Genomic DNA, 24,863 nt, shown 5'->3' with positions numbered 1-24,863 from the left:
AAAGCTCTATCTACCTCACACTGTTGATCTTAGCAAACCAATATGATTTCCAATGATATTATATAAATAATATTACCAGCTGTAGAGTCGAGAATTATTATTTACCGAAGTTCCAAAGTTTTCTCGAACTAAAATTGTTGGCCCGTAGCCAGAAACTCTGTAACTACACGTGTTATTTTTGGTTTAGTATGCCTTTACTACCCTACCTACCCTACGAGTATAAACAAGAGGAGAATACTGAGGCTACATAATTTTGTCAACGGTAACGGTAAAAAAGATTCCATCATCACCCATACTGTGTTAGACATTTTCAATGATTATCTCGTAACCAATACAAGTCACGATTGGCAAATTCCATGCAGAAGAATGGATAAACATATTAGAATATTCCAATGTAAAAACTTCTTTATAAAATAACTCGGTAAAGCTTATAAAATTCTCATAACTAAGTAACGAAGCAACGTTGTGTAGTAGTGAAATTCGTTAAATAATAAAAAAACAGTTCTTGTCTGGATATAAATCGGAGGCCATTTCGGTTACACAGACCTGACTTTGGTGAATAAAGTTGATCAAAGTGTTCGTCACATCATTGTGCGGTAACTGTCTATATTCGAAACAGAACAATTTCTTAGGTAAGCCAAAGTAATATGTATCGATGTTATTTGACGAGATGATAGAAAATATCCATTAAGAAAGACTTTTCCAAGAGAGTTAATTAATGTTCTACTGTCCCCTATACCATGCCCGATAAAACATTGAGGATCTTGTTTATGGCAACACTATAAGCTCTGACTCTCGCTCGAGGCATATTAAAAAACAATCTTCGGCAAACATACTCGACTATCCTATAGTGATTCTAAAAAACCATATCTATGCGACCACCCTATTATTACATATACAATCACAACGGATGTTTGTAACCAAATAGTAACGGAATTGACCATCCATTTTATTGCCTCAATGAATCGAGCAGCAACCAATGCACCTGTGTCACTCAGCACATATGTATGTATGTATTTTCTTTATATGAATACTATGCCATATATAATATATAATTTCAATATCTCACTGAGAATTCACACAGAGTTACAGATTCATATGCTACTATGAATACTTTTATTGGATTTTCTCTGCTTCAATTACGATTGGTGCACACACAACTGCGTTTAGTTAGGTTTGGTTAGAAGCGACAACCGAAATGAATTCGCTAACTGATTTATATTAGGCTTATACTATATACTAGTACATACATAAGTATAACGAAATATTGCAAAATTTCTTAATTTTTTTTTTTTACTTAAACTCCTTTTCACCAGATTGACCGCTACAATGAGCATCACGAGGCCGTTGAGCAACTAACGGGACAACAGCGCATAAATGGCTGGCTAAGCATCGACTTAAATCCACTAAAATATGCGCTACTGAACCACATCTGCAAATGGTCACACCTCCACAAACGCTGGCTGCTGCAGTATGTGGAACGCACCTTGAAAGTAAGCGCAACCGCAGGGGTGAATCTCTATTAATATACACTCATCATTTTATCTATACCAGGAGCTAACCAACTTCATCAGTCATGGCCTGGCGATTCTCCAGCTGCCCGTTGGCTTGAGGAACTTTCGCCGCTTGCTACGCGTACTCGCTGTTATGGCGCAAATTCAGAAGCACGCTACCTATGCAGACAATATGTTTAAACCTCTTAAGGACATTATGGCTTTGCTGAAGTCTTATAATGTGGAATTTGATCAACAGTTACTAAGAAATATCGATTATTTGCCGTTGCAATGGAAACATCTAAAGGATGTAGCGGCTGCACGATCGGAAGCGTTAGGGAATGCGCAAAACTACCAGAGGAAGCGTGTTAATTCCATGATTGTCATATTCATGTGCCGCGTGCAGAATTACGCCAAACAGTTTCCGCGCTTGCCGGTGAATCAGATTGTACAATTTTGTTATTTCATTATTTAATTCAACGAAAGAAAAACTTTCTTTGAACCTCATCCTTGTCAAACTTAAAGTGCTCTAAATGACATCAAAGAAAGCTGAAACTGCCCGAACTTTTCTCTTTTTATTTTTCTTATTTGAAATAACGCTGTAAGGACTAAAAGCTCTATCTAGCTTCATAATATTACAATTTCGCTCTGCAGTTTTTCCTCAATTCGAAACTAGAGCTCCGTCGAATCACCGCAATGAAAATTCCTCCCTTCCAAACCTTGATAATAGGACATTTCATAACATTAGCGTTTTACTTTTCATCCTTTCCTCAATTCTATGCCAATTCCGCAATCGCTTGATCAAACCCCGATAGCGTCAATACCTCCATTACTAATAATGATGATATGTCATCGAATAAAATTAGAACTGTAAGCTAAATTTTTGGCTTCGTTTTTATAACTCCGTACCAGGTACTTCGTAAAGCTAATTTTACTGCATCTCTATGAGATTAGCTCAGGTGTGCCTTCCAAGCTCTTAATATACGCCAACAGTTTTCTGAGCCGCGGTAGTCGACTGCCTAAAGAAGATCGGCGATTTGTGAAATTCATTATGGTATATGTACGCCGGTTATACTTTTGATATTCTATTTTGAAGGTAGCCTAATTTAAGTATAGACACTAAAAGTCAGTCTCAAATAATGGAAATATATTCAGAATTAGGAAAAATTTGTAGTTCACTAATTTCAAAGTATAAATGCATTACACCCTTTGAAAAATAAAAATCATTTATCCCATTTATTCTTCAGTTCTTCTCGGTTCCTTGCGTCAAGGTTTATGACCACTGCGATGCTGTCTGCGCTCGTTTAGACCACTTTGCATCACTTCATCACCGATACCTGCGCTACTCGATACTACTCGGTATCGATGCTGCGGATGCAACAACACTGCAGTTGTGCGCCGCCGAACTCAGGCGCATAAAGGTAGATGCACACGCATACATTCAAAAGAACATAGAACCACTTAAATCGATGCTTATCTGTTCATAGCAATTGTGGGACTATGTGCACGTCATTGAAGCCTGTATTGTGGAGTGGCACGCCACACCGTGGCACAGCATAGACACTGATGAATTGGAAACCGAATGTAAAAAGTTTACACGTGATCTACGCACTCTGGACAAATGTATACGTGATTGGGCGCCATACACATACATCGTGGATATTCTCAAGGAGTTGATGGCTTCATTGCGCGCAATCACCGAACTACAGAATCCGGCTATCAGCGAACGGCATTGGCTCGAGTTAATGCAAGCAACCAAGGTAATTTTATAATTTTTCATTTCAGTTACCTATTTACCTATATTTTTTACTTATAATACATTCGATGAAAAGTTGACCCAATTGCATACGGTGGAATATCTGGTGAGTTATATTTGCTATATGCATCTTCTTTGAGCTTTATCTAAATGTTTGTCTAAATATTGTACGAGGGTTTAGACATAATGAAGTGCTGCTTATAAACCTTAGTAATTAAGAAACACTTTGTACTAACGAATAGGAATCCATCCCATAAAAAAATTTGGAAAGTAAGGGAAGTTCTTTAAATAGCGTTTTCAAAAACAAATCGACCAAAGATATTCTTAGAGCAAGTCTATTGCCTTTCTCTTTCTCTCTCTCTCTCTTTCTCTGTGAAGTGCAAAAATATTCTCTGAGCTAGTCTAAAAGTATGTATACAAGTATATAGATATCCCTCTCCCTGTCCCCTTTGAATATATTTCCCACTCTCAATCTCACCTCTTTGAATGTCTCTCGCGTTCAATGTACGACGAAAGCACTTGAGCGAAATTGTTGGACTTTAGAAATGAAACAAGTATTAGTGTGTTTACATTGGGACTATTTTGTAACCCAAACCGCTTTAGTGTGTGCGAGGGGACGACGAGGACATGTTCGGATGCTACCCTTTTCAGCATTCCTTTTCACTTTCAAATTCTTTTAATGGTTGCAAGAGCGTTCGGTTTCAAATGAATATATACCATATGTTCAGAAATTTTAATTCTATTATACATTTTTTGTATGTAATATGCAAATATGTATGAATAGAATAATAGAAATATTTTGAAAAATTGTAAATAAGGAGAAAATTAAGATAATCAAAAATATTCAATTTAAATTTTTAATAATATATAGCGGTATTAAATGTAATAATATACGAGTATACATAAAAAAATTCTAATAAAAATAGTAACTTTACTTTTTTATATTTACCTTAAATATCAAGATGATTTCATATTTATTTCTTTTAAACGCAAAGGACTTAGTTCGAATATCCTTTTATTTAAAACAAGAATTGTAAATTATTCAAGGATGTTTTATAATAAATAGAAAAAAATATGGAGTAAAGAAATTATGAATTTTTGATACTTACAGATTATGAAATACCTGTTATAAATTTGGCCTTGAAAATATTAGTAGCGGGTATTCAATACATTCTGATGGATTAGGGAATTCCCAACATAAGTATTTCTTTGAAACCATTTAGCGGGTATTATGTTCTACTACATTCATGGTAATTCATTGCAAGCAAAATGTGAGACCATCATCCCAACATACAAATGAAATATTCAACACACTCTAAGTATCGTGTAACCGTACCGCACAAACATTTGCGAAAATCTTATTGAAAGGACTGACAGAAAAAATCGATTTGAGTTGCTGGACTCTTTTTGCTCGTGTGAATGCACAGAGCGAAACCAAAAGAGAATTTGCCGATAATGAGGGTCAAAAGAGTCCCAATGTAAACACAGTATATAGAAAAGGCTTCGATGTTCTCAAAATACCACCTGGATTCCAAGCACTTGTCACTTAGAAATAAGCTCAATAACAAAAGAAAGCGACTTCTTGCTCATCAGAGTTCACGATAATTCGACGAAAACCATGGAGCTCAGGAATTTACATGAAGTGGGATCTTTTTAGGTGAAAGCAATCTTAAAATTTTTTCAATTTAAAATTTCTCGAACTTCGACATCTGGATTTATGAATAACAAGCTTTGACTATGGCGTGCGGTAGCCGACCTGTGCCAGTAATTTACATTGTCAATTTATGGATTTATTTTCACAATTTGTATATGTTCCAAATTGATTAGGATCAAGTGCTTGCTGCACTCGGCAACGAATTGCGTTAGTTACATGCGTCAGTAGCAATGATTGAACCACGTACATTTAATTCTACGAGCAAGACAACAGAGTTCACTAATTCCGAGCACACATACATGTGTACAGTCTATACACAATCTATATAAATCTAGTCTATAATGCAAACTCAATTCAAGTACAGTTCCAAAAAGACACACACACACACACACACACATTTACAGAAACACACACACAAATTTGTCTTTGACATTAATATTAACATGAAAATAGTTTGTAAATTTGGCATGTGTATGTGTGTATACGTGGTTGTGCCCATCTGGGACTGAGCTCCGATACTCGTATTATCAAATAATTGACAAGTTAAAATTACATTTTCAATTAAAGACAAATTCTGAAATCACAGTCACGAAAATTAGTGGCTCATTCCCCTTGTTCACAACGGACTAAATTTATGGTAGCAACTTGTAAATGCAAATGTGTGTATGTGAGTGGGAGTGTGTTGTACAGCAGCTGCCCGAAATTACTGAGACAATTTATTTGCATGTCAAATTAACCAACCGTATCGTTTACTTGAACACAAGTACAGTTATACAAGTGAAATATTCAGAAGGGTTTATGAGGCACTCACACACACACACAAACAGCGATAGTTGCTGAATGGAATTGATACAGCAAATTAGATGTTAATATACAGACATATAATATATATTTCTATATATTTGTGAAATTTAAAGAAAACTTAATTAGATGTTTTCGGTGTTATTTAGTTGAATGTGTAATAAGAAAGAAGTGACAGGAACCAAATCTGGCGAATATGATGGCTGAGCGATGCCTCTCGTTTTGTATTTGTCCAAAAAGTCAGTCACAATCCTGTAAGAATGTGACGACGCATTATCGTGTTGAAAAATCCATAAATTTTTTATCCACAAATCCGGTCGTATCTGACGATCGTTTTCACAAAGATCCGATGAAAATCACTTTGAATTTGACTGATATTGACGTGGTTTTTTCGCTCCGGCTAATTTTTGGAGCGCCATTCGCTAAATTATTTCGAAATATTCATCCAAGGTAGGTAGGTAGGTAGATTGGCTGTCTGACAACGCACCTAGGCCAATAGGAGGCTCTTTGTTATACCACCAGGACTAATTTTACCTCACTTTATTGTCTCCCCTCTGAACCAACCTGTGCTTCTGATGAAGTTCATCACTATAAATAGTTTTATGTGAGCAACTTCCGATACTCCGTCTAGCAACCCTTGACCGATAGTTGCGATTCCTTTCCTGTATAGAGTATTTTCCTCCGCATATAAGATGTTTTGTAGTCTCCTCCTCTTCTACCTCCTGTCAGCTTCTACAATAATCAGTGTAAGGTACTCCTAACCTGCTGGCATGCCTACCAATTAGACAGTGACCTTCTAGTACTCATACCCGAGTTTTTATGTCAATATTCATCCAAAGTTTTATCAAACGACCATGAAAAGTTTCTCTTTTATTTTTACTCTTTCTATGAATTTATAGTTAGTCCCATACTCCCATATTTTATGCAGTGTGTGTCAGATTGCCACTGCGTATGAGTAATATTATTATTAACGAAAGCAACTATTATACATACTTGTAGGTATTTACATACATACAAGTATATATTAACTAGTAATTATATAATATTTATCTATCAAAGCAAAGTCTGGGCAGTATTTTTGTGATGCACCTGACATTTCACAACAAATAATAATTAAATTTAAATTAATTTGGTAAATCATGCTGCAAATCATTGTTCATTACCTGAGGCTCAGTATGTGCATTTGCTTATTTACTTTTGTGCCAGCAACCTTATGAGTACACTTAATAATTACAAATTTATTATTAGCATTGCAACTTATAAGTAGCAATCACAATACATTCATAACAGACAAGTTTAGCAAGTTTTACATAATTCAAGTTTTTTTTTTTCAAGTGTTAAGCTGATTTTCTTATAGATATATATTGTACAATAGTAAGCTATAAGTTCAGATTATTTCAAGAAAATAATAAGAAACTGGAAGAATTATACTTTCTGTTATACAGCTGTTACTGAAATATCTTAACATATAATGGAATTTAGCTTTTAGCTTGGTGTGAGGTAAACGGCAGATTAGTAGAATTTATTATATAAAGCATATTATAAGCTTAAGTTTATCTTAGAATCTAATATAAGTCTCTCACCTAGTATACTACTTCCAATTGTTAATTTGTTATTGCATGCCATAATCATTGAAAATTCTGTATTTTCCCATTCAGCTTTGTTTCAAAAGCAATAACACTACATCCCTAGAGCAACTACTCTGTTTAAAGCTGCATCAGCACGAGGAGGAAATTAAGAATACCGTCGATCGTGCAGTCAAGGAAATGACGGTGACCAAAGTGTTAGATGAAATCAAAATCACCTGGACGCGCATGAGCTTCGAAACAGAACAACACCAACGTCGCTCAGAGGTGCAGTTGCTTAAAGTTTCTGAAGATCTAATGGAGACGCTCGACGATAATCAAATGCAGCTACAGAATATCGCCACCTCCAAAAATATCGAGTATCTACTAGATAAACTCAGCTACTGGCAGCGTGTTCTGAATGATATCGATGCGCTGATTGTCAGTTGGTTCGAGGTGCAACGTAAATGGGTTTACTTGGAGGCGATTTTTATTGGAACTGCCGATATACGCGCGCAATTGCCTACAGGCGCAGCAAGCTTTGAGATTATTGACAGCGACTTCACGCAACTGTTAAACGAAATTATACACATCGGCATCGCCATGCAGATCGTGCTGCAATGCGAGCATATTTTCAAGACATTAGCGACGTTGCAGCAGCGCTTGGCGGTATGCGAGAAGGCTTTGAATGATTACTTGGAGACTAAGCGTTTGATTTTTCCACGCTTCTACTTCATATCCGCTGTGGATCTACTCGATATACTCTCGAATGGCAATTGTCCGCGAATAATTGACCGACATCTCGTCAAACTGTTCGACTCCATACTGCGACTCGAATACGAACTGTGCGCTGAAAGCGGACCATATCGTGCGATTGGCATGTATTCGAAGGAGAACGATGAATATGTACAGTTTGCAGCTAGCAACGAGGGCGTGTCGCATGTAAAGTGTGCGGATCGTGTGGAGTTATGGTTGAATGGTGTCATCTTTCAGATGCGCAACACTTTGCATGAACTTTTTCGGCGCGCACTGCATGCACAGGTGAATCGGTCACGTGAATCGTGGCTGCATGATTGGCCCGCACAGGTCGCTTTGTGTTGCAGTCAAATAGCTTGGGCGGCCGATGTGAATCGTGCTTTTGCCTGGATGGACGAGGGTTACGAAGCAGCCATGAAGGAGTTCCACAAACGACAGATGGCGCAACTGAATTCACTCATCAACTTACTGCTGGGCGAACTGACACCCGGCGATCGCCAGAAGATAATGACCGTCTGCACGATCGATGTGCATTCGCGTGATGTAGTCGGTAAAATTATACAGGCTAAAGTAGATAATGCGTTCGTTTTTCAATGGCAAAGTCAGTTACGACATCGCTGGGATGACGCTATGCTCGAGGCAGAGCGCCGACCAGCAGCAGCTGACGAGGACTGTTTTGCGAACATCTGTGATGCGGAATTCCGCTATGCCTATGAATATCTCGGTAATACATCGCGTTTAGTTATTACGCCGTTAACAGATCGATGTTACATCACTTTGACGCAGGTAAGTGGAATATGGGAGCAGGGGAAGTGTAAGTTTCCCAATGCAACTTTTGGAATTATGTAATCCTATAAATTTAAATAAAAGTTAATTTGGATTTATGAAAAAGTCATACTCCACGTAGAATACACTTGTAGGAAAGAATAACTCTAAAGCGAGCTTTTATATAATTGATGATCAAGAGGTTCTCAAAAACTGTATATGTAATTTCATATAGTTCGTATTTACAAAAGTTTGACTTAAACCTTTTCATTTGCAGTCATTGCATCTTGTGATGGGTGGCGCACCCGCTGGACCAGCCGGCACTGGCAAAACTGAAACCACCAAAGATTTGGGGCGCGCACTTGGCATGATGGTGTATGTTTTCAACTGTTCCGAACAAATGGATTACAAATCATGTGGCAACATTTACAAGGGTCTAGCGCAGACTGGAGCATGGGGCTGTTTCGATGAATTCAATAGGATAGCGGTGGAGGTGCTGTCAGTTGTGGCCGTACAGGTGAAGACTATACAAGACGCAATAAAGGTATGGCTTTTCTTTGCTAAATCTATGTAACCTATAGTAAGTGAGCTGCCTCTACTCAGATGCATCGAAATCGGTTTACATTTATGGGCGAGTCCATCGCTTTAGTTCCTACTGTGGGTATCTTCATTACACTCAATCCTGGTTATGCCGGACGTACTGAATTGCCTGAAAACTTGAAGACACTCTTTCGCCCATGTGCTATGGTCGTGCCAGACTTTGCACTCATTTGTGAAATTATGCTAATGGCGGAGGGCTTCCAAGATGCCCGCATACTCGCACGTAAGTTCATAACACTGTATACATTGTGTCGTGAACTTTTATCCAAACAAGACCACTATGATTGGGGACTGCGCGCTATCAAGTCCGTGTTGGTGGTAGCAGGCACTTTGAAGCGCGATGACCACAGTCGAGCAGAGGATCAGGTTTGCCACCCACTCTACTACTTTTTGCACTAAGTTTCACATAATCTTTCAAGGTACTAATGCGCGCCTTGCGGGACTTTAACATACCCAAGATTGTGACTGAAGACGTTTCCATATTTATGGGACTTATTGGCGACCTCTTTCCCACTCTGGATGTACCACGTAAGCGCATTTTTGAATTTGAAAAGACTATACGACGGGCCGTCAATGAGAATAAGCTACAACCTGAAGAAGGCTTTCTGATGAAGGTGGTACAATTGCAAGACTTACTGGACGTACGACATTCGGTCTTTATAGTTGGTAACACTGGCACTGGAAAAACAAAAATTTGGCAAACGCTACTTGATACCTATCGCATACAGAAGTTGAAACCGGTATGTAGTGTACTCAATCCAAAAGCCTTATCCAATGACGAGCTCTTCGGCGTCGTAAACTCGACAACACGTGAATGGAAGGATGGACTTTTTTCATCGATAATGCGTGAACAGACGAATTTACCTGCGGATAGTCCCAAGTGGATTGTGCTTGATGGCGACATCGACCCAATGTGGATAGAAAGTTTGAACACCCTGATGGATGACAACAAAATATTGACGCTCGCAAGCAACGAACGGATTACATTGAAACGCGAAATGCGTCTAATCTTCGAGGTGGGGCACCTTAAGGCAGCCACACCGGCTACAGTTTCTCGTGCTGGAATTTTGTATATTAATCCGCAAGATATGGGTTGGTCACCGTAAGTAACACTAGTCTAGAGAATTATTGCAAAATTCGCGGAATATTACTGTATGATTATTGCTTTAGTTATGTCCTCTCTTGGATAGAAACGCGAAACGACCCTATAGAAAGAGGTTCTCTGAACACTTTGTTTGAAAAATATTTCCCCAGCTTGATGACTAGACATCGAACTTTCCGACGTACAACGCCGATAAGCGAAATGGCTATGATACAAATGACTTGTCATTTGCTCGAGAGTCTACTGCACTTGCATAAACAGGTAAATCGTATGGCATCCGAAATCAATAAGGTACGTTATGTTTCAAATTAGCAGTCTGAGAATAAAACTAAGCTTTAACTGACATCAGAAGAGGAAGTAGAGGCAGAAGAAAAGGTGCGGAGAATTGCTTGAAGAAACTTTACTTTCTTTCCCAAAGGATCTTGATGAGGTGACACACGACATAGCTTTGGGATTTAGTTATTAACATTCTCGAATAAAATTGATGGTCTTACATAGTTAAAATTTATATCTTGCTTAAATTTGGTTTCCGCTTTCACTCAGTCAATAGTTTTATATTTCATTGTAGGCTGATAAACTCGCAGAAGCTACGATTGATGTAACAACACATAACCTCGTAAACACCAGTGAAGCCACAAGCGGCTCAATAGACCTCTCCATCGAATTAATATTCATCTATGCAACAATGTGGGGCTTCGGCTCAGCCCTTCATCAAGACCACATCATCGACTGGCGACGCGAATTCCATAAATGGTGGATAAGCGAATTCAAGGATGTCAAATTGCCGACACAAGATTCCATTTTCGATTACCAACTGGATTTGCGCACCAACAAATTTCGTCGTTGGACAGAATTGGCGGCAGAGCGAAAAATTGAGTCAATAGATACCGAAATGGCAATACAGGTACGCACTACAAACACGCGCATACAAATACAGGTTGTTATCGAAATTTGGTTTCATCTCGCAGTCTTTGCTCGTGCACACAGCTGAAACAGTGCGATTGACATATTTTCTGAAATTGCTCATCGAACGCAGATACGCTTGTATGTTGGTGGGAAATTCTGGCTGTGGAAAGAGCGCAATTTTTCGTGAACTTTTCAGCCTGTATGAGAGTGAACTCGACGCTAGTGACGTTGATAGTTTAATACAAAGGCAAGCGGGCAGTGTAAGACGCCCGAAGCTAATGTCGAGCAGACCACGAAATATAGCTGTGCAGACGACATATTTCAACTACTACACCACGTCGGAGATATTTCAAAAAATACTGGAACGTCCATTGGAGAAGAAGACCGGACGCTGCTATGCGCCTAGTGGTGCAAATCGCCATCTCATTTACTTCATTAACGATCTCAATATGCCCGAAGTGGATGTGTATGGCACAGTGCAGCCGCACACGATAATACGACAGTTCATGGACTATAGACAATGGTGAGAAACGCTTCAAGAATTATACTTATAAAAATATTTTCTAAAACCACCTCTTTGTCCACTACAGGTATGATCGTCAGCGTCTGCAGTTAAAGGATATACGTCACTGTCAGTTTGTCGCCTGCATGAACCCCACGGCCGGCTCTTTCACCATAGATCCACGCTTGCAACGCCACTTTTCAGTGTTTTCCATGCCCACACCCACCGAGGAGACACTGCAACGCATTTTCGGCACAATTTTACGCAGTCACATGGAGAACCCCTACAACTCTTTCAGCAAGGAACTCAAAAGCATTGTGGAATTGCTGGTACAAGTCGGTATCGCTTTGCATCGTCGCGTAGAGTGTGCTTTTTTACCGACTGCGGTAAAATTCCACTACGCTTTCAATCTGCGTGATCTCACCAATATCTATCAGGGGCTGATGTACAGCTGCGGGGTACCGACTTGCCAAGCTATTAGTGTAATGTTGACAAACAACGGCACGATCTGCAGCAAACCCGCCGATTTGATACGTCTTTACGTGCACGAGGCTTACCGCGTCTACCACGATCGTCTAGTGGATCAGTATGACATCAAAGCCTTCAAAGCAACCATACGCGATATCTTCAAGAAGGATTTTGAGGATTTCGATGAAGACTTTGTGTTTGCCGAACCACTTATCTACAGCCACTTTGCACAATCTCTTGTAGATCAAAAGTACATGCCGCTACGTAGCTGGGATAAGCTACATCTGATACTGATGGAAGCGCAAACTAACTACAATGAGATCGTAGGGTACATGAATTTAGTGATGTTCGAAGACGCTATGATACATGTTTGTCGGTACGTCTTTCAAAATATGAAATTCTCTCAGGAAGTATCTGCATTTATATAAACTTTCAGCATTAATCGCATATTGGAGAGCCCACGTGGTAATGCGCTGCTTATCGGCGTCGGCGGCTCGGGTAAACAGACGCTCGCACGCCTCGCCTCGTTCATCTCGTCGCTAAGCGTATTTCAAATACAACTTAAACGTGGTTTTGGTCTCCAAAATCTGAAAGAAGAGTTAGCCACTTTATACATGAAAGTTGGTCTCAAAAATGTAGCATCGGTGTTTCTAATGTCTGACGCCCAAATACCAGAAGAATCTTTACTAATGATCATCAATGATCTCTTAGCCTCCGGCGAGATACCGGAACTTTTCAACGACGATCAACTGGATACTATTGTCAATGGTATACGAAATGAAGTGAAACAAAGCGGTACACTTGACACCAAAGAGAATTGCTGGCGTTTTTTTCTCGACAAAATTAGACGGCTCTTAAAAGTAGTGCTCTGCTTCTCACCTGTCGGCCAGACTTTACGTATACGTGCACGTAAGTTTCCGGCCATTCTTAGTCGGACCAGCATCGATTGGTTCCATGAATGGCCGAAAATAGCCTTGGAGTCGGTTTCGCAGAAATTTCTCAATGAAATCGAGCAACGCATTTTACCTGTAAGCTCAAATACTATAACACCTATATCATGTTTTCCATTTACCTCTTTACTTTGTCTCTTAACTTTTATTGATTTTCCTTCGGCATCCCTTTAATGTCTACATGTCGCATATTGTAGCGCAAAATGGTGAAGCCTATCGGTTGCTTTATGGCCTACGTTCATCACACAGTTCATCAGATTTCGAAAATTTATTTACAAAACGAAAAACGTTTCAACTACACAACACCGAAAACCTTTCTCGAATACATTTTCCTCTATCGCAAATTGTTGGTGGAAAAGAACAGAGAGCATACAGAGCGCATTCAACGCTTGCAGAGCGGCATGTCTAAATTGGCTGAGTGTGCTTGTCAAGTGGACGCACTGAAGGTAGGAAAGTTCACACACACACACCCTCATATACGATCTCACACTCTTTCACAAAGGCGAAGTACAAAGAAAAACACGAATGCGTCTGAAATTGTATGCATTGGACAGCCAGTTGAGTGGACAATCGACCGTCCGCTTTTCAATTAGTCCTCGTAATTGAGTTGTCTACGCGACTAAGTGCGATGTGTAACGCTACTCTCCAACATTGTCCTATGTGTGAAATTGGTTGTAAAGTGTAGTTGGAAAAGTGAATTGGCTGAAGCGGAATGATATGGTAAATAAATTTGAGTTTCAACATGACCACGGTATTCATAACGGAACTTGATTTCAAAGACAAATCGATAGAACCTTAAAGAGAGAATGTGCACTGCTCGCTTTTTCGTACATTGTGGGGGAAACAAGTGGCATATATGCCAGCGAAGCTGGCCTCAGAATAATTTCTATAAATCCTTATCACTTTTTAGGGTTTAAACAATTCTCAAATGTATTGTAGTTCGATAAACTCTTCATTTACTACTTAAGAGGTTAATTAAATTTGTTAATAGATCCCCATAAATTATGTATGAGATTACTCTGTGCTCTTGCCTTATCATGTAGGTCTTTCTAGATTGGTAAGCAGTTAAGCCAAATTTTTACAGTGACTTTATTTTAGATTCCTCTACCCAAGAGTAGTTAGAAATTTAAGAGAGCTCACTTTTTCAGGGAATACGTTTTAATAAAATTCTGCGAGAAATCTTAATCTAATACTTGAAGCAGAAAAAGAAAACCTTACACAATTTTTTTTTTCATTGTCTCGGAAGATTCTAAGATTGTATCGCAAGGAAATTGAAATGTTATTATTTGAAACAACTTATTTTTTATAATTTTTCCATAACAGAACCAGTTGGCCATTCAGGAGGTGCAACTGTCAGCAAAAAATGCCGCTGCCGATAAGCTGATCGTCATTGTCAGCGCTGAGAATGAGAAGGTGAAGCGCGAGAAGTCGACTGCTTCTGAGGAGGAGCAACGCGTGCGAATCATTGAAGAAGATGTTTGCATGAAAACTAAATTGTGTGAGGAGGATCTACGCAAAGCGGAGCCAGCACTTGTCGCTGCGCAGGCTGCCCTAAATACTCTAAATAAAAATAATCTCACCGAACTAAAGTCGTTCGGCTCACCACCCAAGGCTGTGGTGAATGTGTGCGCTGCAGTAATGGTTTTACTCGCTAAAAATGGTAAGATACCACGTGATCGCAGCTGGAAGGCGTCCAAACTAATGATGGTACGCGTCGATCAGTTTCTATACGACTTGGTGAACTATAATAAGGACAGCATACATCCAAATATTATTGAAGTGCTGCAAGAATACTTGAAGGTAAGTGCACCAGTTTGGAATTTCAAATACACCTCTATAATTGCGCTGCTTAGGATCCCGAATTCAGTCCCGAAAAGGTAGTGCAAAAATCGGTAGCTGCAGCTGGTCTCTGTGCTTGGGTTATTAACTTACATCGTTACCATCAAGTATTTCTTATTGTCGGTCCCAAGCAGCAGGCTCTGCAGGATTCGCAAAAAGAATTACAGGAGGCACGTGAACGCCTGCAATACTTAAAGTTCAAAATTCAGGAATTGGAAATGAAGCTCGCTGAGATACAGGCAGAATTTGAGGAAGCTATAGCAGCGAAGCAGATGTGTCAGCGTGAGGCGGACAAAACGGCATTCACTATAGATCTGGCGCATCGTCTCATCAACGGTCTGGCCAATGAAAATATACGTTGGAGGGAATCAGTACAAAGGTAAAGAGTGTGGCACCAATAAAACTTTTTCGCAAATTAAGTTAAATTTGGAAGTTCACCCGAAAGGTATAAATTATCATATTATTAAGTAAATATTAAAAACCACGAGCAAGAAAGAGTCTTTTACAGAACCAGTAGTGGAGTCTTTGAATTAATTAAAATTGCTGTCTTTTTCAACGTAATTTAATAAGTTTTGATGTCACTAAGCTACCATTATAGTCGTAACTTCTAGGCATTTATTTGAATATTCCAATTTCCGTTTGAGTTTTTTGTCACTCTCTCTCTCTCTGTCTATAACATGAATCACAAAAAAATTTTACGAAGAAAAATTGTCTACTCTAGGTTGGATACTTAGGACAGTTTCGCTTATATCCAGACTAAACGCTTATATCCAGTCGGTATTGAAGAAAAAAATTGAACGAATGAGCGATCCTAGCTTATGTATTTAAAAAATTAATATAAAAACTAAAGAGATAATGGAATGTATATTTGGTAGCAAATTGATCATTTTATCAAGACTAACATTCTTGGGGGGTTAATTTCCGATAAAACTTCTGATGAAATTTCGGGTATGCAAAGAGTTCGAAAAGTTAGTGTGAAGAAAAATGGTCTGTTGAAATATTTAGAAGGATAAAAAATACTAATATTTTGTGAATATTAAATAAATTTAACGCTAAAGAAGTTTTTGTTTACAGTTACTATGATTAAAATTAAGAAGTGGTACATTGCAAAGATTCTCTATAGTATAGTCCCAAATTTGAAAGGAGAACAAAACAAGTGGACAGCCATTAAGAAGACTGTACTCTACCGTCTAAATACTATTTACAAAAAACGTTGCATATCTGTAGGGTATCACGAAATGCTAAAATTTTGTGAAATTATTCTCAATCTGAACTAGAAGTTCATCTGACTAGTTGACGTTTTAATGCAAGTCATCTATGCTCTTGTATCTATGGCACTTACCAAGAGAAATGTTTCAAGTTCACCTATGTACATATAATGCTTATCCAATGCAACCGTTATCTAAGCAGAGTTCACTGAAGTGGCGAAAGCTTCGAGTTGCTGTTTAATGAAATAACTTACATAATTTTAATTAAACCAAATCGAGCATCTTAAGAATATTAAAATATATGTTTATTTGAAACGATTTTGATTAAATTTGATATTCCTTATTTACTATGCTCAGTCAAGTGCTAAACAGTTTCCTTGCTCATCTGCACATGTTGAAGTGCTGAGCATAACTTCGATGTCAAAATGGCTTAGGCTGAAGCAGATTTTCTCTATAAGTATTTGAGTTTAAAAGATGACTCGGTTGCACACAACAAAGTTTGTATTAGAAGTTAAGTCAATAAACACTAACAACAAGACAAAAAACTTCAAATAATTTATAATCAAAGCTTTGCTTTATTAAAATCCATAAATCAAAAGCATACATTAAATATCTCTTCAATATAAGCGCTGCTTTACATATATATGTTAAGTGTGCATGTGTGTAGATAATACGAAAGATAGTACATAGAGAAAATGCAATCATGCAAACTTGAAACATTGTATTCTTAGCGTCGTTGTACGCCAGCGCTCACGAGTAGCCATCAGACATCGTCCATCACCCATCAGCCGGTAGCCATGAGCCATTTGCTTAAGGTGCAGGTCATTATTTTTTCAATTTCCCGTTGCTTAAGCGCATTAACTTTGACTTCCGCCTTCGTGGACGACACTTGCCTTGACTTTTATACATACATACAAGTATATTCATATAACTATAGTATATTATGGTTTCATCATTTTGCCTTTTTTGCTTCATTCTCGTGCGCCTGGCGATCGCTGACTTTGACGCTTTTTGTCGTCGTCAATAAGCAGCTTACAAGCGAAAATCGGTACACTACCTGGAGATATCTTGCTAATTTCCTCTTTCTTGTCATATGTTGGCTGTTTTACGAGACGTTATCGCGCGGAGCTGCAGCAGAAGATGTGGATGACGAGCTTTGCTAAAATTGAGGTAAGAATGCGCATGTTGAAAAAGTGTAAGTATATGAAGGCTTGTAATTGTGGAACGCGCTGATTTCTGCATCTTTCTTACATTTTTTGCTTTCTTATAGTCTACGGTTCCTTATACAATTGGCGTGGATCCCCTGACACTGCTAACCGACGATGCACAGGTAGCGACTTGGAATAATGAGGGATTGCCGGTGGATTGTATGTCAACGGAAAATGCAACAATTTTAACACATTCCACTCGTTGGCCGCTAATGATTGATCCACAGCTGTAAGTCCTAATAAATATTGATTAAGAATTTTTGCACAAAATACATTTTCGCACTCACTTTTTTCAATATGGATACCATAAGGCTTCACAAAGCTTCTAAAGCTCACGACAATATGAATAGCACTTCACTTTGAGGGTCCGGTGGACCATTAGTTTGCAGAGACAGCTATATTCGGACGTCAAGCATTTAAAAACTGTGTTTAGAGCCCAGAAAGGAGACAGAATCACATATACTTATTAATAAAATATCGAATGATTGCCCTATCCTACCATATTGTTAACGCTCTCTATCGAAATATACCCATATCTATTATTAGGTGATTTCACAGATCTTTAGACTCCAAGAAACATGTCGTAAGCGACATAGCGGTCTGAAGTAATTTTGATTATTTAAAAAAAAAAGCAAGTATTCTGGTTATCCTTACCGACAGAGATTCCATTGCTTTATGTCAACCAATACTCAAATCCTATCTTGCAACAGTCTAAACCATATCGAGCTTTCTCAATAACTATTCTTATAGTTAAGCTTTATATAATGCATATGAAATAGAGGCTAGAACATGAGCAAAATTTCTGTAGCACTTCTTTCATAAACCTTAAAGTAGACAAACTCTTTAGCCTCATATAAAATTGTGTTTATTTAATGCACAGCCAAGGGATTAAATGGATCAAAAATCGATACGGGGATGCACTGGTCATAATTCGTTTGAATCAAAAGGGATTTTTAGATGTGTTGGAAAAATCGATGAACAACGGCGATACTGTGCTGATAGAGCAAATTGGCGAAACAATCGATACAGTGTTGGAGCCATTACTAAGTCGAGCTTTAATTAAAAAAGGGCGCTACATACGCATTGGTGGCAAAGAAATGGACTTTAATGCGAACTTTCGCTTGCTGCTGCACACAAAACTACCGAACCCACATTACAAGCCTGAAATTCAGGCACAAACCACGCTCATCAACTTTACAGTCACGCCAGATGGACTGGAAGAGCAGTTGCTCGCTGAAGTTGTTAAAATCGAACGACCCGATTTGGAGCAAATGAAGATCGACGTAACGGTACAGCAGAATAAGTTCAAAATTTCACTGAAAGTCCTGGAAGATGAGCTACTTGTACGTTTAGCCACAGCCAGCACGAATGTATTGGATGACCATACGCTCGTGATCAACTTGGAGGAGACCAAACACACTGTGGACGAGATTGAACTAAAAGTACGTGAGGCGCTCATAACGAGCGCGCAAATTGACGAAGCGCGTAATATGTATCGTGCTGCTGCGAAACGTGCCGCCATACTTTACTTCGTGCTAACCGATCTTAGTCGAATAAATCCGATTTATAAATTTTCGCTAAAATCATTTATGAATGTTTTCAAAAAAGCAATATCCACGGCACCAAAAAGTAAAAATCACGAGAGACGTGTTCAACACCTGGTAGCCTCTATCACACTACAGACATTCGTTTTTACGATGCGTGGTCTTTTCGAAGCCGATAAGTTGACATTCACCTCGCATATGATATTACGTATTCAAAGTGCGGCCGGACAAATATCCAAAGATGAGTTTGATTTCCTGTTGCGTTTTCCGCATGATCCGAATTCCCTGTCGCCTTTAGACTTTGTTAGCCGCAAAGCTTGGGGCGGCATAAAATCGTTAGGTGGCATTGAGCATTTTTACGGTATTGACAAGGACTTAGAGAGTTATCCGAAGCGTTGGAGTAAATTTCTTGCTAGTGCCGCACCGGAAAGAGAGCAATTTCCTGGTGAGTGGAAGTATCGTTCGCCACTGCAAAAGCTTTGTATTATACGAGCTCTGCGTCCGGACAGGATGCTGTACGCAATGAGGTAAATATATAAAGATTTTTAGACAGACATTGTGCCTTGAACCGTAGTTAAAAATGAGAAGAAACCATTTATATTACTATATATAATCATCAATCGGATAATCATGTTCAAAAATTTTTCTCTACAGGTTATTTGTGGAGCTGACGATGGGCAAGGAATATACTAAAACGCAGACAGCAACCTTTACAGAGGTCTACAAAGAAATCAATGCCCACACACCGGTTTTATTTATACTTTCACCTGGCGTTAATCCCATACGCGATGTGGAGCTTCTAGGTCAACAGTTAGGATTTCGCACTGATCGTGATACTCTAATTAATATATCATTGGGACAAGGACAAGAACAATTAGCGGAAACCGCAATCATCAATGCCTTGACGAGCAAAAAACATTGGATAGTGCTGCAGAATATTCACTTAGTCGTTAACTGGCTACCTTCACTGGAAAAATTAATCGAACGTATAGCTATAGAGAAAGAGACAAATGATGAGAGCGATGAATCCAGTTTTCGGCTGTTCATCAGCGCCGAGCCAGCGCCAGATCCAGAGTACCACGTCATACCGCAGGGTATACTTGAGTCATCGCTAAAAATTGTGAATGAGCCACCGTCGGGAATGGCGGCCAATCTGCACAAAGCTTGGGATAACTTCTCACAGGAGACTTTAGAAACTTGCACACAAGAAGCCGAATTCAAAGCTATACTTTTTGCGCTGTGCTACTTTCATGCTGTTTCGGGTGAGCGTTGTAAATTTGGACCACAAGGTTGGAATAAGTCATATCCCTTTAATGTTAGCGATCTTATGGTATCGGCCAATGTGTTGCATAACTATTTGGAGGGCAGTTGCCGTATACCCTGGGAGGATCTACGTTATCTTTTCGGCGAAATTATGTACGGTGGTCATATTACCGACGACTGGGATCGACGTCTCTGTCGCACATATCTTGAAGAGTTACTACAGCAAGAGCTGATCGATGGTGATTTTGAATTGTGTCCGGGCTTTCATGCGCCACCCAATCTCGACTATCAAGGTTATCACAATTACATCGATGAGGTATTGCCAGCTGAATCGCCCGTCCTTTATGGACTGCATGCAAATGCCGAAATAGGATTTCTAACAAGTGCATCCGAGCAACTACTCAAGACAATATTTGAATTGCAACCACGTGAATCGGAACTTAGCACGAATTGTAGCGCCCCACGAGAGGAACTTGTCAAGATCATGAGTGAAGACTTTCTCGATAAAATGCAAGACGAATTCAATTTACAAGCCTTGCTGAATCGCCTAGATCGCAAGACACCATTCGTTGTGGTCGCACTACAAGAGTGCGAACGCATGAATGCGCTCATATTCGAAATAAATCGATCGTTACGCGAGCTACTGTTGGGCCTGAAGGGCGAACTTACTATAACGACCGATATGGAACGGCTGGACCATGCTATTTTTTACGATACCGTACCGACAGGTTGGGCGCAATTAGCATATCCCAGTATGTTGGGCCTACAGAGTTGGTATGCCGATCTTCTGCATCGCATAAAAGAATTGTCGGGTTGGCTTAATGATTTTAAACTACCCTGCACCATTTGGCTCGGTGGTTTGTTCAATCCACAAAGCTTTCTCACAGCCATAATGCAAGAGAGTGCCCGGAAGCATGATTTGCCTTTGGACCGTATGTGCCTAAGTTGTGAGGTGACAAAGAAAGAGAAGGACGACATATCGTAAGTATTGTTTTAATAAGAGAATTAATTTAAAAGAAAGAAGAAATAGTGATAAATTGTTCAATTTATGCTATTGAAGAAATGTCTAAAATTTTACTAGCTTCTATCATATTTATTTTTATTATTTAAATAGTGTTTAGAAGGTTCTGCTTTTAATAATATTATTCTGATTGGGTCGTGAAGGACTCAAAGAACTGCGAGTTTGTTAAGATCAAAAGTAAATCCCTTATCTGCCTATGCTTCTTGCCAAATATAAGTAGTGAAAGTACATTAGTGAGAAAGCGACAAAGATATCAAATTAAATGTAATTTAAAAATAATGGAGGTCTTCTCTATTTGTAATATACATAATATAACTTTGTAAAAAGGCATTCAGTTCTCTCATTTCATTCACGAGCCAACAAGTTTGCCTCTTTTATACGCATTTTCATCGTCTTCCGCACAGATTACCCCCAGTTGAAGGTGCACTCGTGCATGCTCTCTACCTGGATGGCGCCAGTTGGGATTGCCAGCTTAACTCTATTGTGCCATTGCCGCCGAAAGAGCTGCTCTGTGCCATGCCGGTCATTTATATAAAATCTATTGTGCAGGAGAAACAAGAATTGCAGCGTTGTTATGAGTGCCCGCTATACAAGACAAGGTAAGACACAATTTAGCATATATGCACACATCTAAATATACATATGTATTTGTATATTAGGTTATATAATATTTATGAATACTGACGATACCAAGAAATTAATTAAGATTGTAGTAAAATGATTAACATTTAAAACGTTCAAGTATTTTGTAAAAAACATAGCCGATTTGTGACATTAAGTGTATTGGGTGTGTGACTTTGCTATGGTTTAGGTGTGAAAATTTGATAGATTTTGAAAAACAAAAATCAGCTTTTATTTTAATACAAGTATTTTGTGAAAACTTTATTTATTTTTAATTAATTACAGATTACGTGGCAACACCTATGTTTGGACATTTAATTTAAAGACTCGCGAACGACCAGCTAAATGGATACTAGGCGGAGTCGCCCTATTACTTCAACCATAAAGTTGAAATCGTTTCACTTATTAGTAGAGGCTTTTTAGATATATTCAACTATGCTCAACATTTATCAGCACTGTGTTTTATTCAAATTACACCAAAATACAATTTTTGAGAAGCATAACTCGAATATATTCTTTGGAAGTGAAATAAAGAAAGTGAGCAGTATCCAAGAGATCACAAATGCTGAAGGCAAAGGATTTCTTATAGGGATAACTTTCAAACCCGCTGTCCAAGAAAATTGTGTCTCACACTATCTCGTACTTACCACAACAGACCCAATTGGAAATTCAGTATTATATTCACCGCGGTACATGATTTAGAGGCGTGACTTGAATGAAGCATTTTGCGAAAGATTTAGAAAGCGATAAGATTACGAATCGCACAAGCATTATCGCGACAATGACAGTTGAAGCCATAAGAATGAACTTAAATATAACTCAAGTGGAGGATTTTAGGCGGCGACTTTAGATACTTGAAACTTGAAGAGCCATTAATTTTTGCCTACTTGTGCTATAATTAAAAAGCGTAGAAAATATTTTTAGTATTCCACCGGAAAGTAAAATATATTCGACACGAGTTTATAATGATAATCACTCGGCCTTTCGGAACAATAGCTTTACCAAACATTTAGAGTGTGTCAATGTCATTATTGCAAGAAGAAAGAGTTCCAATTTTGAATGGCTTCATAGAAGAGAAATAGTTTTCATAGTACATATCCAGTATTTTATATTTATTCTTTAATTTTTATTCGATTAGACAATAAACCATAAAAGCGTCCTACTGTCTAGACAATACGAAACGTGTGATTGAATTTTAAGATCGGAATTTTAATAAAAAAAATCCTCTCTATTATAGAACAATGACAGAAAAAATGCATAAATAAAATAAGACCTAATTCCTAGGCAAATAAAATTGAGGAATATTTCGAAATTTATGTTTATAGACGCGAACAAGAATTTGTTGCTTTATGTGTGTCATGTTATTTATACAACAATAACGATATATGATACGTATACCCAAGTATGTATGTATGTATAATATGTATTTTTGATCTGATCAAGAAGTATTACATAAGTAAGTTCTAGCGCATATACTCGTATATAAGTTCTACCTTATTGTAAATATATGGAAACTCAGTGCAAGATTTAGTGAAACAACATCGGAGCAACGGATTTTTATAATATGTATATAATTATATTTATATAAAAATTATCATTTGAACGAACTGATCGAATTCGGCTCGACCAATTTAAAAAACAGTTTCTATGGATAGAATTATTTGAAATTGCCTTTTCGATAGACTTAAACTTTTCGTATCCAAAATATTACAATATGAAAATGTGACTTGGTGTGAGCTGAGTAGTTTTTATTTAAAAAAAAACCGTTTTCAACATTTTTTTCACTGCCAGCTCCAAACTAACATCCAACGGTCGCCTGATCACTCATTAACCCATTCAGCTTCGCCTCCACAAATTGCAGTACGCACATATTTAAAAATATTCATCAATAAGTAGTTGAAAACAGCTATTTACAGTACATATACGTTTGTCATGTACATTCAGCTTAGTATATAAGTATGTAGACTCGCTTGTCACATCTCACGGGAAATAGGCAAATTCAGGCGCGCTAAGTCATCGCACTTCCCTGGCTAGTCGCCAAAAGAATATACAATATTTTTGAATTACTTGTGAAATCACATTTGCAAAATAGCAACAAAACTATGTACTATCGACACTAAAAAAAATACATACAAATATCGGCTATGATTGTTAAATATGCTTATAGACAGTGAGCCCGAAAAGTATGCGTATACTTAATTTACTTCAATTCATGGCGATTTTTTTTTTCAAATTGAAACTGAGATATTTGCATCAGAACTTGCCGGGTTTCAGTCGGTCTGCTGCATATAAACAGTGTGCACAATATATATTCGTACCCTTAAATGTAGTTCAATTCATGCTAATCTTTTTTTTTCAAAATGATTCTGGGAGATGTGAATGACAACTTGTCGAGTTTCAGTCGCTCTTCGGGATATTAAATTCTTCGAAAAAAAATTTGCTTTCAAAAGATCATCTAAATTTTGAAGAAAATTCCATCTTAAGCGTCGAGAGGAAATTTTGGATAAACAAAAAATGAGGATGTCATTTTAAACGAAGTTGCCGCGATATTCATACTCGACTGCAATTGAGATTAAAGTTAATGTTAAAACATGAAGGTTTTATGATCTCTTATAAAAGTATGGTGAGTCCCGACAAAGTATTTTCATCTCCTGTATGTTCTTTAAATTCATGTTCTCGATAAATTGCAGTCAATTTTACTTAGTCAAATCATCGAAAATCAAACCACTCGGTTTTATTTTTAAGGTAAGTAGTCTCGGTGGAGATTAGTGGTAGTGGCGAAATCATTTGTGTTGGAAAAGCTGCTGTTTTAGATTTCTTTTCTGCTATTTTTCACTATTT

General features: G+C 38.2%; 1 protein-coding gene across 1 annotated transcript in view; it reads left to right on the top strand.

Annotated features, from left to right (window-relative positions):
• LOC106624895 (dynein beta chain, ciliary) overlaps positions 1-23,196 on the top strand; it is a 45,202-nt gene extending 22,006 nt beyond the window's left edge. Inside the window, exons 14-35 of the mRNA XM_070109460.1 lie at positions 1,317-1,493; positions 1,555-1,929; positions 2,741-2,914; positions 2,981-3,253; positions 7,363-8,811; positions 9,068-9,334; positions 9,394-9,756; positions 9,810-10,492; positions 10,561-10,783; positions 11,061-11,396; positions 11,461-11,921; positions 11,989-12,744; positions 12,805-13,396; positions 13,531-13,764; positions 14,642-15,118; positions 15,172-15,536; positions 17,397-17,535; positions 17,636-17,802; positions 18,454-19,644; positions 19,772-21,361; positions 21,806-22,000; positions 22,308-23,196. Coding sequence (XP_069965561.1) covers positions 1,317-1,493; positions 1,555-1,929; positions 2,741-2,914; positions 2,981-3,253; positions 7,363-8,811; positions 9,068-9,334; positions 9,394-9,756; positions 9,810-10,492; positions 10,561-10,783; positions 11,061-11,396; positions 11,461-11,921; positions 11,989-12,744; positions 12,805-13,396; positions 13,531-13,764; positions 14,642-15,118; positions 15,172-15,536; positions 17,397-17,535; positions 17,636-17,802; positions 18,454-19,644; positions 19,772-21,361; positions 21,806-22,000; positions 22,308-22,407 — 10,587 coding nt within the window. The 3' untranslated portion in view covers positions 22,408-23,196. The remainder of the gene's footprint in view (positions 1-1,316; positions 1,494-1,554; positions 1,930-2,740; positions 2,915-2,980; positions 3,254-7,362; positions 8,812-9,067; positions 9,335-9,393; positions 9,757-9,809; positions 10,493-10,560; positions 10,784-11,060; positions 11,397-11,460; positions 11,922-11,988; positions 12,745-12,804; positions 13,397-13,530; positions 13,765-14,641; positions 15,119-15,171; positions 15,537-17,396; positions 17,536-17,635; positions 17,803-18,453; positions 19,645-19,771; positions 21,362-21,805; positions 22,001-22,307) is intronic.
• Positions 23,197-24,863: the final 1,667 nt, after the last annotated feature.

Source organism: Bactrocera oleae, chromosome 2 (assembly GCF_042242935.1).
Source record: "Bactrocera oleae isolate idBacOlea1 chromosome 2, idBacOlea1, whole genome shotgun sequence".
Lineage (NCBI taxonomy): Eukaryota > Metazoa > Arthropoda > Insecta > Diptera > Tephritidae > Bactrocera > Bactrocera oleae.
This window is presented reverse-complemented; position numbering and strand designations above follow the sequence as displayed.